At 34.6% G+C, this 17,978-nt stretch overlaps 1 protein-coding gene across 8 annotated transcripts in view; it reads right to left on the bottom strand.

Annotated features, from left to right (window-relative positions):
* Positions 1-17,978, bottom strand: part of Dmd (dystrophin) — a 2,092,376-nt gene that overhangs the window by 809,087 nt on the left and 1,265,311 nt on the right. For all 8 annotated transcript variants that reach the window (XM_059250112.1, XM_059250109.1, XM_059250111.1 and 5 more), the window contains one exon: positions 14,150-14,325. In XM_059250112.1, coding sequence (XP_059106095.1) covers positions 14,150-14,325 — 176 coding nt within the window. The remainder of the gene's footprint in view (positions 1-14,149; positions 14,326-17,978) is intronic.

Genomic DNA, 17,978 nt, shown 5'->3' with positions numbered 1-17,978 from the left:
GCTCCCTGGGCTGTTTATCTTAAAGTTTTAACAACTTGCCAGTATGAGCTCTGCGGGATTTGTTTTTCTATACTATTCAGTTAATACTATATTTTCTTTGTTAAAAAATAGAAATAAAACAGTGGTTTCTATGCCTGTGTTCTTAAAATTAAACAAAGTTTAGTTGATATCAAGCAACATTTGCTCAGCAGTCATATTACAGAGAGGACTTTCAACTTCTGCTTATAGTATCCAGAGGGAACACAATGGTAAAATAAAACATAAATGTCAAAGTACTATGTTATTTAGTTTCATATGTAATCAACACAAGTGGGAACATAGGGGATTTTTACACAGCATTTAGTTGACAGGTTTACTTAATTTATTAACTTTCTATTCAAATTACTCTTATTTTCTTCTGTTTAGTGTAAAGGTTAATTGGCATGGACACAACAAAGGCATCAGTAAGTGAAACAGATGTTTTATCATTAAAAGACTCTGACCATTAAAAAATAATTGTAAAGTTAGAATCTGCTTCTTACATGTAACCCTAGTTAGGTTCTGTACCTCATATAACCTACAGATTTATACCACCACCACCACCAACAAAAATATTAATGTAGCAATGAAAACAATTATAGTCATTATAAAGAACTCTGATTTTAATTTGTATTTTTTAACACTGAAGGACAGTAATGGCAAGTTGTTAATGCTTCAGGATTCTTTCCTTTCTAAAACTCTCCACAAATGATACCTATATTCGGATACTGTTACGTTCTGTTATAATTTTTGTGCCAATAACCTATACCTCTGTATTTTCTTTCCTTTCTTTTCACTTGCTCATCTCCAGTCTTGTGTCCTTCTTTAGTTTTCAAGTTTTTCATCAGAAAAAATTCATAAATATATCATCACAGCCAGAATTCTCCTTAAACTCTAGATGGACAAATCTGAGAAGACATAGCCTTGATGATTTTCAACTGGCTGATGAAGGGTCTAAAATAGTATGTGAATACTCATTAATTTATCTTGCCTGTGTCATCCTTATTAGTTTATTTTTCACACAGGTAGACATGGTCATATGCAACTATAATGGAAAAGCACAGACATGGATCAGAGTCACTGATTGTTAGTTATACATGCCTCAAAAATGTGACTAATATGGCTAACCTTAGTTCAATATCTTAATCTGTTTTTGAGGTACAATATTATAGTATATAAAATTAATATACTATGTTATTACATAATAATTAATATATACTATACTATTGTGATTTTTTTACTTAATATTTCACAAATTCAGATGAGGTGATAGATACGAAAGCTCTTCAAGAGTAAGTTCTTATTAAATGGAGAAATATCTGTAAAACTCTTAATATGATTGCTTTCATAAAAGAATCAAACAAAATGTAATTTGGTAAAATTATCTCTTAAGAGGCTTGAGATATGACTCAACAGTTAAGAGGACTTGCTGCTCATGCTGAGGACCAGAGTTTGGTTCCCAGAATCCCATCAACTGTGTCAGATCAGATGCTACCACGTGTAACTGCAGCTTCAGGGAATCAACAACATCTTCTGACCTCTAGAGGCATCTGCCCATGCACACACACACACACACACACACACACACACACACACACACACACTAAAAAAATAAAATATAAACAAAAAAGTTCTCTTTGTAATCTCTAAGATTTTCATTATACAAGAGAATTATTCTATCACTTACAATAGTTTTTTTGGTAGAACATGAATTATCAGTGTTTGAGGACTTAAAACATATCAATGAAATGATTTCTAATGATATTCTGATATACTTTATTTTGGTGCCAAAATAAAGAGTGACTTCCTCTGGCAGCAGGTGGGAGCAGATTCCAAAACTCACAGCCAGACATTTTGCAGAGAAAGTGTCTAAACTGAAGGTCTCCATCATGCCCCTCCCCTCCGAGATTTCAGAATCCTGCAGAAGAGGGGAGGTGGAAGGCTGTAGTAGTGAGGGGATAGAGGACAGCCGGAGCCCACAGCCTGCTGAATCAACTAAGCAGGGGTCATCTGGGCTCCCAGAGACTGATATGGCAAGCACGGTGTCTGCATGGGTCTGCACATGTATGTAGAGGTCCTCTACATACATGTTATGGCTGCTAGCTTGATGTTCTTGTGAGACTCTTAAGAGTTGGAGCAGGTGTATCTCTGACTCTTTTGTCAGCTCTTGGGACTCTTTTTCTCCTCGGAGGGTTGCCTTGTCCAGCCTCGATATGCGTGCTTTTGCTATGTCCTACTGCATCTTGTTTTGGCCTGTCTGATGGTCATCTCTTGGAGACCTGCTCTTTTCTAAAGAGGAAAAGAAGGAGGAGTGGGTTGGGGAAGAGGGGAAGTTCAGGGGAACTGAGAGGAGTGGAAGGATGGGAAACTATGGTGGGGGTGCATTGCATGAGAGAAGAATCTATTTTCAATTAAAAAAAAAAGAAAAAGAAAAAAAGGATATTCCCAGCCTTTATTAAGGAATGTTCTCTTCAAAATCAATGGTGGTAATACAGAGATGCAGGGCTGCTGACAGTGCTGAAAAAATGTGACAGTTGAGTTTCCAGCTAAGGGATATCCAGTTGTGGCTGGGTACTCTATAATCTTTGAATCAATGTGTTTTGGCCAATTTATGGGTCTCTATGTTAATCACTCTATACTGTAAAAAGAAGCATCTCTCAAAAGTGTTGAGAAATGCTAAAATCCATGCATATAAAGATGGATGGCAATTTAATCCTATGTCCATTTCTACAGAGGGTCTCTGAACTTTCTAGTCACAGGATCCTGCTTGGATCATGACAGACATGAGTTTCATCTTGTGGAGCAGGCCCCACGTCCAGTCAGAAATTTGCTAATGTCTATAGCATTCATCCCATCACTGCATGTAGTAGCATCTTTCCAGGCCACTTGGGATTGCAATGAAGTGCTCACAGCTTGATAAGAGTATTGATTACTCCCCTGGTAGTGTGCATAGTACCTTCCAGGAGAAAAAAAAATCTATTCAGTACAGATGAAGCTTCTAGTTCAGTACCAGCTTGATTTCTCTGTGTTTTGTGACTTAATTGTCTGAACTATTCGGCCAGAGGGTATTTCTATCCATTTCTGGAGGGTAATCAAGAACAATGGCAGTAACCTGTGATGTTTGAGGATCTATTGTACCTCATTGATTATCTACTACGAAAGCAGAAACCAATACCTCACATTGTTCTGCTCTAATCTTAACTGTTTTAATATATTTACTAATATTTTTAAAAGATTGATTTAATTTTATTTCATGTGGAAGGGTTGTTTAGCACATGCACTCAGTGCCTGAAGAGGCCAGAAGAGGGATTTTTTTTCCTTTGTGACTAGAGTTACAGATGGTCATTAACTACTGGGAACCAACCCTGGTACCTCTGCAAGAGTAACAAGTGCGCTTAACAACTGAGCCATCTCTTTAACTCTGTCTTTTAAATTGATTTATTCTTGTTTATACAAGGCCCTAAGGTTCATTATTAAGTTATGTATTTGATATCTCTCTGATTTTTGAAATATGTATTTAGTGTTATAATATTTCTTCTTAGGACTGCCTTCATCGTATGCCACAGATTTGGGTAGGAGGTACTTTAATTTACATTCAGTACTAAGAATTTATTTAACTTAATTATGTTGACTGTGCAGATAGTTTGGCAAAAATCCATTTGGGGAAAGGCATTTGTATATATTAAATAGTTTTTCTTATTTCTTAGACTATGCAAATGGTCTTTCACTCAAGTATAATTTGGTTATGATCAGCAATTTTTCTAGATTAAACTGCCTGAAGTTCTTATACATCTTTTGTTGTCATATACCCTTGTATACTTATTCATCTGTAATTTTTAGTTCAGATTTTTTAAAAGTAACTTTGCATTTAGACAATAGAAACAGAATGTAAGACAATTTCAGATGTCTGTAGTATCTACTCTTTTTCCAAATCTTGAACAATTAATAAAATAGCCATTTCAACAAGTCTTCCAAAGAAATTGACCCATTTCTCATGGAAATCAGGATTCTATCTCTATGTAATCCTATCCCATTAGTTTATGTAATATTAATTACCTATCAAAATTAGAAAATAACAATAGTTGGCATAAACTATTTGGGAGATATATAATAATACTTGGCAAGTAATTTATTTAATAGAAAAAACCAATGCACACAGTACTGGAAAGGCTAGTAAACATCCTTTAAAAGCATCTGTTCTACTCTTCCATTTAGTTCAAAATCAGATGGGCAGTGTTTCTAAATGGAGAATGAAGAACTTAGCATGACTTGATGAGTAAACATAATAGTAGTTATCCATGAGACACTTTCAGTATCAGTCAGTACAACAGCATGTTTGGTTCTACTTGGTCTGTTTGGCTCTAGCCTGCCAAGTTGCAAAAATAAAATAAAATAAAATATGTCATAAAAGGATTAACTATGAGGCTAATTTTTCAAAGTCTTCTGATGAAGAATTATGAATGTCCTTGAAAGCTTTTCAAGAGTCATCAGAGAACAGATGGGAAGAGACCAGCTTTTCCAAGGACACCTGTGGATAATAACTCTAAGATCTAACTGATCACTCCAAAAATAGCTCTTCATAATATGGATTTAATCTAAAAGTCATCTGGCTATAGGCTAGATGAGTATGAAATAACATTTTTTAGAGTTATTCTAAGTTATTTCCTCCAAAGTGTATTGGTGAGAGTATAATAATGATATAAATGAATGTACAACTTTTTTTAAACTACAGTGCCAAATTTTGCTATAAGCAACAGATACTACACTTACCTGTCTTCTAAGTGTACTATATTCTGGAGAGCATCTAAAAGATTATTAACTGAATTCATTTCACTGCTTTAAATTATAAAGGAGAAAATCCAATTCTAGCACTTAGTCCTGAAGATCTATTATAACCTATGTAACAATGTCCTGTGTAAAGGTTTAAATGTTCAGTTCAATTTGAATGGGAATGCAAATTCTCACTATTTGAATTAAGGAAATATTTATTGGATGTTTACAATGTATCAACTTTTGTCTTATTATTATGAGTTATATAGCTAAGAACAAAATACTACCTTGTTCTCAATAGGTGTCAAACACAATGCATGCATAAAATAGTATACTAAAAGAACAAAAAGGAACTGTAGAGGAAATACATTTGTTTCTATTTGGGAAGAGATCACGGTTATATAACAATTGTGTTTTGAGGGATGACTAGGATTTTGCAGAAAACATACAATTAAAAAAAAGGAATTTCAAGCAAAGAAAATGGATTTGTAAATGTTGAAGGAATGAATACAATATGATTTGATGGTTCAGACATATGATGAGTTAGTGAAAATGATGGCCAACATAACTGGAAAGCTACGTTCATGTTCAGCTCCCTTCCACTAAATGTAGCAAGTGAATGCAAATAGAAAGTTAGAAGGCAGCAACTGATGCACTACAACAGGCTGAAACAGAGACAGGTAATGCAAAATTGAATCTAGATTAAGGACTGTGGAGTTGGATAGGCATTATGGTGGTTTGAAAGAAAATGACCCTCAAAGTGAGTAGTAGCACTATTAGGAGGTATGGCCTTGTTGGAGTTAAGTATGACCTTATTGGAGGAAGCGTGTCATTGTGGGGGAAGGCTTTGGGTTCTCCTATGTTCAAGATACAACCCAGTGTCACAGTCTGCTTCCTGTTGCCTGATGGCAACATGTAACAGCTCCTTCTTCAGCATCATGTCTCCCTGCATACTACTATGATACCCACTATGATGATAATTAAACCTCTGAATTGTAAGCCACAACCTCAAAGAAATGTTTTCCATTATAAGAGTTGCCGTGGTCATGGTGTCTCTTCACAACAATAGAAACCCGAACTAAGACAGAAGTTGTAACCAGGGACTGGGGTATTGATGTGATATGCCTGACCATATTTTTGTTTGGAGGAATTTGGACTTTGGTACTTTGGGTTAGGAAAGCAGTGGAATGCTTTAAGCACTGCCTAAAGGGACATACTAATAGAAGCATGCAAAACAGTGGTACTGAGTATGATTTGATGAACTATGGGGGCTTTCCTTAAGATTTCAGAGGGAAAGAATTTTAGTATGTTGCCTAGAGGCTGGTCTTATGATATTTTGGTGAAGAATGTGGCTGCTTTATTTTGCCCTTGTCAGAAAATTTTGTCTGAAGCTAAATTTAAGAGTTTTGGATTAATTCCATTGGCACAGGAAATCTCAAAACAGCATAGTATAGACTGTGTCATGTGGTTATTAGTGGTAAGGCTAATTAATATTTTAATGAAAAGATGTAAGCTGAGCAAATAAAAATACAAAATGTACAGATTGAAGAAAGGGGCACCAGAGAGTGGAATAGAGATAAATCCTGTGTTCAAGGAGATAAATGGATTAAGAAATTGAATAGAGGGAGTGATGACCTCCTTGCAAGATCCCACCCAGCTAAACATCCAACTTGTGAAAAGGAATTAAAGAAAAGCTTAGAGCCAGGTGTGATAGTGTACATCTAAAATCCCAACACTTGGAAGGCAAAGGCTGGCAGATTTGAGTTTGAGGCCACCCTGGTCTACAGAACAAGTTTAAGGACCACCAAACTTATGCAGTAAAGGAAATTATTGAAAACAGAAAGTTGAATATGTAATTGAACAAGGGGGTCATGTTCAAGTACCAGAAACCAGTATAACTTGGCAGCTTTGGCTAAGTGTTTTTTGAGTTAAGGATAGAAGAAAGGGTCTATGGAATTTGTCTCCACAACTAAGGGAAGTTGTTGAGGCCAGGCATGTATCAGGGGTGTCCCTGAAGGGATGCCTAGAGAGACCATTGCATGAAGATGCTAAGTTGAAGCCTGTGTTGCCTTGGAGACCCCAAGATGTCAGAGATGCCGGAGCAGTGAGATACCTGCCTAGGAGAGCTGCTAACAGAGAGGCAAACCAGCTCAAGAGAAAGAAGTATGTGGCAGTCAACAAAGCTGGAAGGAGCTAGAGATCTGAAGAGCATTTTGACATCAGTCATGGAGATGGATGCAGTTTGTAGTTTGCCCACCTGGTTTTTGGTCTTGCTTTAGTCCAGTATTTCCTCATTATGCTCCCTTCCCTACATTTTGAAATGATAATGTATATTCTATGCTGAATTTTGATCTTACAGGGGAATTACAGTTAAGAGATTGTCATGAGTCTTGGAATAGACTTTCAACTTTGAAACAAGTTTGAGACTATTATAGACTATGGGGACTTTTGCAGTTGGATTGAATGCATTTTGGGATGTGGCTTCAAGCCTTTGGGGGGCAGTGAGTGGAATGTGGTGGTTTGAAAGAAAATGGCCCCCAAAGGGAGTGGAACTATTAGGAGGCATAGCTTTGTTGGAGTATGTATGGCCTTGTTGAAGGAGGTGATGTCACTGTGGGGATGGGCTTTGAGGTCTCCTATGCTCAAGATGCCACTCCGTATAAAATTTTACTATCTGTTGCCTGATATCAACATATAGCAGCTCCTTTTCCAGCACTATGTCTGCCTGCATGCTGCCATGCTTTCTGTCATGATGATAATAGACAGAAGGTTTTCCTTTATAAGAGTTGCTGTGGTCTTGGTGTCTAACCATGGTCTCACAGCAATAGAAAAGTTAAATAAGACAGGCATCTTGGTTCAAACATTTTACGATTTGTAATCTTGGTCAAGGAATTTCACAGTTTGTTTTCCCAGTTGACCTCTGTGAAATTAAAAACAGAATACAATCTATCTAGCTCACATTTATTGCAAGGGTTTTATGAGTTATAACACAACATGCCTGACAGTATGACATGCTACTACCACTCCCACCTTCACCCTTTCCCCACCATCATTGTCATCATCACCATCAGACAAGGGTCTATCTGAGGTATAGCTAAGTTAAAGAGCTGTTTGTGGGGAAACAATTACTGAATATGAGTGAAGTGGAACAGATATGGTAAAATGAAGATGGTGCTTGCTTACCAAAAGCAATCACTTTCAAACATTTACATAAACGTGCATCTCCTAGAAACCCCATGAAAGTACTGTAATTTGTTGTATTTTACATATTTTTTTGCAACTTATAGGTAATTCCTGGAGTAGATCAGAGATAACACTTTGACTAGAAGGTCTGAAACATCTATTAGTCAAAAGGGATGATGTTGTAAACTGGGGATAGGGAGGGCAATAGAGGGGATGGGATGGGATATGAGACCATGAGGGAACAGGATGATCAAGCTGGAGGAGGGAAGGAGTGGGAGAGCAATGAAAGAGGTATCTTGATAGAGGGAGACATTATGGGGTAAGGTGTCCTAGGGAAATTCCCAGGAATTCACAAGGATGACCCCAGATTAGACTACTAGCAATAATGGAGAGGGTGCCTGAACTGGCCTACCCTGGTAATCAGATTGGTGAATGCCCTAACTGTCACAATAGAGCCAGTTCAGCCTTACACTGTAAGGGCTATTGAGTATGCCAAGTCTAACTTTCAAATTCTATGTACTATGAAAGAGATCATTGCAAAAGTAATACTTAAACATTATTTATCCTGGGACTGTTTGCCAGAAAGAGTTAATATTCCTTTAAGAGGGCTACTACTCCTCTGCCAGTTTCTGCACATGCTTTCCTCTAAAGAAAATGAGGAGAGCATGGGAGATGGTATTATCAAGCATGGGGCCAGAAGTAGCTTTCAGTAATCAAGAAAAGTAGAAGTAATTCATTAGAACATTGAATAAAATGTTAAAAGAATTTTTGAGTACACTCTGGCATCATCTAAGGCAGAAAAAGGTAAATATTTATAAAAGCAGAATAAAATGACTTGTAAACACAATATCTAGTCAAAATTAGGAAACTTGTTATTTTATAAGTTTAATAGCTGGTTCAGGAGGGATCAAAAATGGATCAAATGCTAATATATGACTTACTACTAAAAAATACATGTAACTTGAAAACACTTCTGACAGTGATCACCTTAATCAAGTGTTGACAAAATTTCATATTATAAGTCCTGAAAAATGTTACAGTATATAGTATTCAGTATCCTATGAGGCTTGTATTTGCAAAGTAAGGAAACAAAGAAAATTCAACTTGTTCTTTTAAAATTTTGCCTAGACCCAACTTGCAGTTTACAGGAAAGTCAGAGAATATGATGCAAATTAAATGGCACCCTGAGGGGATAAACAGAAAGATCCAGAACTTTTTTAAAGCTACTGATGTGTAATTTTTTTGAATGTCTGTATCAGTGTAAAGGAAGTGAGGTGAAAGATGCTTTCGGCTTAAACGTAAGAAAATGACAAAATAATAATACGAAATGCATGAACTAAGTGGGATATTATTATACAAATTCAGGACATTTTAAATTTAATGTGGTCATGCCAATAGTGACTGTATGTTAAATAATATGACATTTTAAAATTTTTTCTTAGGAGTTATCAACACATGGCTCTATATGGCATGCTTACATTCTAAGTTAAGACATGCTGAATGATAACGGTATTTCAACTTCTTTGAAGACAAATAGAATGCATGTGAAATCATACTATATCCTACATTAGATCAGGCCAGACAGCAGAGTGGAGGAGGGGACATCAAGCAGATGCATGTATGGCAAAATAAGTGCTGATTCTGAGAAATGAAGAAGAGAACAGAGGGAATGTAGGCATTTAATATTCTATTTTTCAACTTTTCTATTCCCTCTATTTATTCAATAAAAATGTTAGGAATGTCCTGTGAAATGGTTTAACTGTTACAAACTACCTTATAAACATGGCAACCATAGTTTGAGCCTAGGAACCTAAGTACAAATAGGAGAGAACATATTTCACAAAATTGTCCTCTGATCTTCACGGGCAATGGCAGGTACATGCACACACATTATGCACATATACACAATAAAATAAAAAGCAATAAAGAAAGAAAAGAAGGAAGGGATGGAGGGAGGGAGAGAAGAAGGAAGGAAAATAAATTGGGAAAAGGACAAATTCAAGTAATATATTAACTAAGCATATTTTAAATTAAGAAAAAGTATTCCTCAGTACAAGGTAGTGTAGTAATTGTGTGAAATAAGGGGAGTTACATCATCTATCTGAAACGAGAATGAAATATAATTCCATAAGACAAATTTTAGTGCTAAAGGTTATAATCCAGGGATTACTCAATTTAAGGTTAAAAATTTCTTTTCCATTTCCTGTGACCTTGCTTCCCTCTTGGTCAGTCTTGTATCAGATGACATTACCCTAAATAAAGTACTCTTCATGAAGCTGTCAGCAATCCACTCCCTGAAGCTTGGTTTCCCACATTCCCTTGACATGTACATCTCCTGAAATTTTCAGAAGAAAAAGATTTTATGAGGATGTACCTATATGTCAAAATGATGGCATTGAAATAAATTATGATCCTGAGCACAAAGAGAAGATTCCCTTGGCAATTTGGTTAAATCCATGATTCCTAACACTAAGTCAATACTAGAAAATACACCAAGAATCCAATTACATTAAAACACTTGTAAAGCTATTACAAAATTTTGTGATATAATGAATGTCCCTATTATGAGTATATTAAATGTTAAAATTTTATGTAAATGTAGTAAATATTGTATTTTTGAAGTAAATAAAGCTAGGTAGAATAATTTCTCACATTCTTAAGCATGGAAGAAAGAATATAGTTTATAATGAAACACCATTAGATATTTTATGAACAACTAGAAAAGAGAAGCTTTAAGCTTCTAAAGATAATGTAATGGTTACAAGTTACCTTCTGTTCAATATATGTATAATGTGTAATGAAGTATCACACTGTACACTCTACATATATGTAATTACTACATGCAAACCCAAAATTGTACAGTGTTTAAGGAGCTAGAGATGTTAACATGCCAATTTGAAGCTTATAAACTACATATGATTACCAAATTATCATGCTATGCTACAGAAATTTTGAAGCTAAACTCATAGAAAGAAAAAATATAGTCATGTGAAATAGTTGTGAGAGTAACTCATGACATATGAAAATACCTTTAATTTCACAGTGTTAGTATTGCTGTGCATTTTATTTTTGTTTGTTATTTTGGCCAAAATTTAGAATATAAGGATATGCTCAGTTCTATTTTGACATTAGTGAAAAGAAAGAGGTATGTTTCTCTATTCAAGATTGTCGTATCTCTTGAGTTCTATTCACAGAACAGAATTTAAAAAAATCCTCCACATAAAGGCTTTCTTTGCTTTACCCATAAGTTCCTTTCAGAGTAAGCACGTTTTAGTTTGCATCTCACTGTTTTTAAAGATTATTTTGGTGTCTACAACACCATTAAAGTCATAACTATCATTTTTAAACCTATAGATAGTACCAGGCTCCTCTGATACATGACTTAAGAAACAGAGAAATTTCCATGGTAATAGCATCATAACTAATAGATTACATTTTGTACTTCATTTTAAGTAAATAGATGTCAACCACTATTTAAACATTTCTGAGAACTTTCCTCTAATTATTTCAGATATGTTGGGCTATCAAAGAGAAAAGCCTAAAGTTATATAACAGTAAGGTTTCAAATAATTGTGCATATTTATGTTTGAAATTACTTCCTTCATATGCATCCCGGATGAAGGAATTTTCAGTATTTCCAATTTAAAGACCATTACAAATAAAAATACCATTATTAATTAGTATAGACATCTTCTTTTGCTTCTATGCTATAAATAACTTGTTTCCTGTTGAGTTCCATTGGTGTTGTACTGAAAACAGGCTATTGATTAAGAATATTTTATGATTACAGTCCTTTTACATTTGATCTCAACATAGTATTGTTGAAATATTACTTTATTTGTACATTTGCTGCCGCATATTTTAAAATAGCAGTGAATGAACTGGAAGAACCTATCACTTATTGTTTGAAACATATTTACATTTTACAAAACTTAACTGATATAACACTTTCAAGGATCTGTTCTGTTCCACAAAACTTATCAGAGTGGATATCTGAACATGAAACATTTATTTTTAAAACAGGTAATATGAAACAGACAAGTATAAAATCCAAGTTTTTAAAAACTTAAGGAAGCTAAACTTGACTTTTGAAAGCACAAAAGTACAGTATTTAGTATAGGTCAAAATATTTAAATAAGTGAACATTTCTAATTAATTCTAGCCACATCTCTGACTGTGATTAACCTACAATTTGGATATTTTACAACAGAGTCAGTATAAAGTAGTTCTACAAAATTAGATGAATATAAAATGTCAGAGCCATTTGGTGAACAGATATAGTGCTCCAATAATTATTTATAAATTATAACTTCCATTTAATTCAAAACATACAAGATTTTAATCACTGAGGTTAACAAACTTCAGAAAAATAGGAATACATTTTATTCAAACACTATATAGTCAAGTATTTATAAAAAAAAAGCTGGGTGAAAATAATGTAAACACAGTACTTTATGCATAAAATTTTCAAATAAATAAATGTAAAACAAAAATAAATAATTTTACCAATAAAAGTAAGTTTGCTCATAAAAAAATGTAATGAGGCATGCATGGCAAGATGGCTCAGCAGGTAAAGGCTCCTGCTGCTAAGACCAACAACCTGAGTTCAATCCCTGGGTCCTACATGGTCAAATAAGAGAACAGAGTACTACAAGTTGTCCTCTGACCTACACACATACCCTGTGGCATGCATGCATACACACATACATACTAAATAAATAAATAAATGGAAAAGTAAAAAGAAGAACCAAAATTTATATAAAAACAATCTTCCAATCTATTTAATCACCAAGATCTTCATGAAATATATTTTACAATATTTCATGCCAGTATTATTAATCTCCTCATTTCTTACAATCTTATGTTTCACTACATTGAGCCCACATCAGGAATGACACTATTATTCAGCTTTAAATCTCTTCACATATCAACGTATTAGTTTATTTAATTAATGGAATGCTTATATGATTAATACCAGAATTTCAATCAGAGAAAATAAAAAGGTAGAATTTCACAAGGAGTTTGTTCATCAATAAATTTTGGGTCCTTACTTTATATCAATATAATAAAAATATTTTAAAATCGAGATTAATAAAAAGTATATTCAGATAATGATATTATTCTTTAACTTTAGAAAGTTTTATGTGTATACATTATGTATTCATGAAAACTCATATGTCTGTATTTTTAAATATGTCTGTATAATATGCAGATCATATATAGGACGTAGTGACTCAGCCATTAAATTGAGTTTTCACCATTTATCATAATAGTCTTATTTGGTAAATAAAGGCCAAGTCCTCCTTTATGTAACAAGAGCCACTAGCATCCATAAATGGAGGCATAATTCCAAACCTAATTTATAAAGTTTCTGTGCACTTGAATTCCAACAGCATGCATTTGGCTCCCAGTGTATTCAAAACATTCTAACGCAAAGTTCAGTGGTGATTGAAGACTACAATATTTTTTGTATATTTTTGTTTTCTTTTTACTTTTAAATTTGAACATTTTTAACCTAAGTAATCTTTCAAGTATGTAGTAGCAAATGTAGTTGAACTAAAATTAAATAATACAATTATGTTTTTGTTTTTTTTTTAATTTTTTTTTTGTTTGTTTGTTTTTCGAGACAGGGTTTCTCTGTGTAGCTTTGCGCCTTTCCTGGGACTCACTTGGTAGCCCAGGCTGGCCTCGAACTCACAGAGATCCGCCTGCCTCTGCCTCCCGAGTGCTGGGATTAAAGGCGTGCGCCACCACCGCCCGGCCAATTATGTTTTTACAGTAAAGTTCCTATGCATTGCTGTTAAAATCTTATCAACCATGTATCTTTCCTACAAAACACTTATTTATAATTGTCTTTTTTCTTTGTTTTTTTGGAGAACAAAATACTTGAGATTCAGCTTGCTAAAGATGGAATACAATGAAGATATCCACATTAGGCAATGCTGTGTGATTTTTTGACCCAAACTTGGAAGTCTAAGACAACTGAAAAGTACTAGAGAGCAACAAGTATGCATTTTAGTACCAAAGAAAAAGTCAAAAGCATATCTTTGCTGCTATTGATTAATTTGATGGATTTCTTGACATTAGTACCTTACACCCAGCTTATAGTCCTTCGTGAAATGAATTCTTTTTGAAAGGACATTTTAAATAGCTCTGCTAAAAGGCTCTGTCTCCCTACCTCTTTTTCCTCTCAGCCAGCTGTTTGCAGATCTCGTGCCACCGCAGACTCAAGCTTCCTAATTTTTCCTGTAGAATATTGGCATCTGTTTTTGAAGATTGTTGAATTATTTCTTCCCCAGTTGCATTCAGTGTTTTGACAACAGGTTGCCTCTGTCCAATGCCATCCTGGAGTTCCTGTAAGTCAACAAAAAGACAAAACAAAAATGAAATCCCCAAGTCCTTTAGTTTGAAAAAAAAAAGTTTAAGCAACATGCTGCCAAGTGCAGTTACACTGGGAGAGGAAGAAGTAGAAGAACTCACAGTGAAAGCTGTTCCATGAACTTGATGTGCCCACATCCAAAGGATACAAGACTAAAAGAAACCTTTCATGTCAGTAAAAAAGCTCCCTCTCAGTTCAGCCCCAGGTTTGGTTTTGTAAGCTTGTCAGCTAGAGGATGTTATCATATCCTACAAATCAATTAGTTGGAAACCTTCTCAAGATCAAATTCGATTTCTTGTCCCCACAAGGATGTTCTATGTTTAATAGTCTAGGAAGTGTTGTAAAATTGAAACATGAACCAAGTATTTGGGTTTCTTAGTTGGTTGTCAATACAAAGGTGAAAAAGGACAAACACACTTTAGCTACAATATTTTTTAAAACCTTCTAGAGCTTTTAAAATAAAAGTAATTATTATATTGAAGACATTTATTTCAAATTCTGTTTGCACCAATCTATTTTGCATTATAAAGCCACATAAAACTGAAAATTAACTGCTTTCAAGGGGAACACATCAAGAAACCTCTAATGTACAGTAATAAATCTGAGAATAATCTATAGCTACCAGAACAGTTTTATGAGTCATTGGTGGTGTCAAGCTTTCATATATTCTACATTTATCCTAAATGAAAATTTAAAAGTATCACAAAATTGTTCCATTAAGAAAGAAATTATTACAATCAAATTTGCATAAAATGAGAATGATTTTTACAATTAAAAATAAAAATTGCATTCCTTTTCTGTGAACCTATTTTAAAAGATAATATAGAATTTTTAAGGAAAGTAACACATTGCCAAATATGGAAATACAATGTAAGAACTTGAGATACTTTCATATTAAAATCTAAATGTCTCCCAAATCATTGTATTACTGGCAATACACTAACAGTATACAGATTATTCTTGCTCATACATATGACTCAGATGATTTAATATTCATATACCCCTTTACTTTTTCATGCAATACCATCTTCATAATATACATTTATACATATCTACAAAGCAAATTAATTAAAGTTGATTTTAAACTTAATCATCTCTCTATAAGAACTTCATTTTTCAGCAGTGTCAAACTATTTTAGTACTTTCACTTTTTACAATTTTCATTTATACATATTTTTATATGTGTGTGTGTATTTGTTTGCATGAGTTTATGTGCACCATATAAGTGAATGTGCCTGCAAATGGTAGAGCAGTGTATCAGATCCCTGGAGAACAGAACCTGGGTCTGCTCCAAGAGCAGTAAGTGCTCTTAACCACTGAGCCACCTAACTCCTACTCTTAACTTATAAATACACGAATTTTGGTAGCATACTTACTACAATTAAATAATCTCAAAAAACAATAAAAATGATATAAAGATGATATCAAGGTTTCATTGATGGTCCTATCACAGCACAATAAAAATGAAAGCATGCCATCTTCAATATTCACAAGCTGTCTTGACCATACTCCTGTCTGTGATATATGATCTAGTAAACAAACATATCATGTTCCCTTGCAACTAGCTAATCTGACCCATCAGTTACATTTTACTCTTTTCTAGTAGTTCTGATCACCACTGTAGGTAATAGTAACTATTACTTGGTAACAAAATACCAGTCTTATCAAACTGTGTCTGCATTCTTTTTTTTTTTTTTTTTTTTGACAGGGTTTCTCTGTGTAGCTTTGCGCCTTTCCTGGAACTCACTTGGTAGCCCAGGCTGGCCTCGAACTCACAGAGATCCGCCTGGCTCTGCCTCCCGAGTGCTGGGATTAAAGGCGTGCGCCACCACCGCCCGGCAGTGTCTGCATTCTTATTACAATAAAATATATAGGGTCACCTGGTGTGTCTTACTCAGAATGTTATATCTGGTGCATAAGATGTTTCAGTCAGTATCTCTTCAATGAATGAATAAATCTATGAATAAAGGGAAAAGGAGACAAGAAGGGAAGAAATAAAGAAAGACAAAAGAGTAAAAGAGATGAAAGGAAGCTAGTCCAGTAAAACTCACCACTAAGGTAACATTGGACCAATGAAAGAATCATAAAAGAAAGTATAATTCCCTAGATTTTAGCTAGTATGTAATCTAGTTGAAGACATTAGACATAGTTGTGAGTTACAACTCCTTATATACAATAAGACAGAGACAGCAAGGTTCTTAATACATAATAAATCAGATGAGGGATGAGGTAAGTAGTAGGAAGCATACAAAAGAATTCTAAGAGAGTTTGAGAGTTGATAAATGGCTAGCACTTAGACACACGGAGGTTCAGGGAGAGCAAGAGGATGTCAAAATGCAAGGGCCTTTGTGGATAATTGTCATTATCAGGACAAAGGACAGAGTTATGTTTTCCTGTTATGAAAGTGTGGGTGTAATCAGAGTTGTAATCATGAGTATATATTGTGGATAGATAGAGCTTATCTTATTTTTATTAGGGAGTTTGCAATTCATGGGAAGTCAATTGAAGACAACTCAATGTCTAGTTGTGTCTGGTGGCACTTCCCTGCAATCTCAGCATCTGCCACTTTGGAGGTGGAGGTAAACAGATCAGAATATTTAAAGTCATCCTTAACTGCATAATCATTTCAAGGCAGTTTGAGCTACATGAGTCCTTGATGATGAAAATGTAAATTAAAAAGGAAGGAAGGAAGAAAGGAAGTAAAGAAGGAAGAAAGGAGAGAGAGAGAGAGAGAGAGAGAGAGAGAGAGAGAGAGAGAGAGAGAGAGACCCTTCCACTCTGAAAAAAAATTCCAGAAGTCTCAGTGTTACCGACTTATTCTTAAGAAAGGATGGACTTATGTTGATGCATTCAATATGGTCAAGTCTAGGCATCTAGGAGATAAGTTATTGAAGCTAAACTGGAAATTTGACTAAGGGTCAGGAAAGAAAAGCCTGGCAGTAATATAAAATGTTAAATAAAATCGCCAGGGTTTGGAAGCAACTAGAATCGTGCAAGCATGTTTGAGATTCCTAAAGGGGAAAAAAAATTTTACCTAAAAGAGTGAGCATGGAGGCAGTTGAAAGGGGATGATTAGATTTAATGTTTATACTACCACATGGCGTTCAACATTACTCATAGTTTTAAATTAGTTTTAAAACTCATAGTTTTAAAAATGCCCAGGGTGCAGAATAAACATACAAGAACATTCTGGACTCAGGAATAATAGAAGATTCAGAACTGTAGAAGAGGACACAAATTTGAGAGATATTTGGGGTGACAAAGAAGGAGTTAGAGGAAGACAAAGAAATAGATATTGTATAATACAGTATACTTATAATGCCAAAATAAATAAAAATTATTTATGAATGAGTTATCAAAATAAATTTTGAAACAATCAAAAGGAACTCCTAGAGCTAGTTATATTGAAGATTCTGACTCACTGGGTCTGCAAAAGAACAGGGGTTCTATATTTCTCATTGTCTCCAAGAAGAGGGTGATAATGCTAGCCCAGACAAAGCTTTGCACAGTAAGGTTGCAAAGTAAATACCCCGAGTCTTCTGTTTGCAAAGAATTTTTATTGCTAGTTACAATAATAAAACCACTACTTCATATTTCTTATGTCAAATTCTTCCATTGGTGTTTTTGG

This window comes from Peromyscus eremicus, chromosome X (assembly GCF_949786415.1).
Source record: "Peromyscus eremicus chromosome X, PerEre_H2_v1, whole genome shotgun sequence".
Taxonomy (NCBI): domain Eukaryota; kingdom Metazoa; phylum Chordata; class Mammalia; order Rodentia; family Cricetidae; genus Peromyscus; species Peromyscus eremicus.
This window is presented reverse-complemented; position numbering and strand designations above follow the sequence as displayed.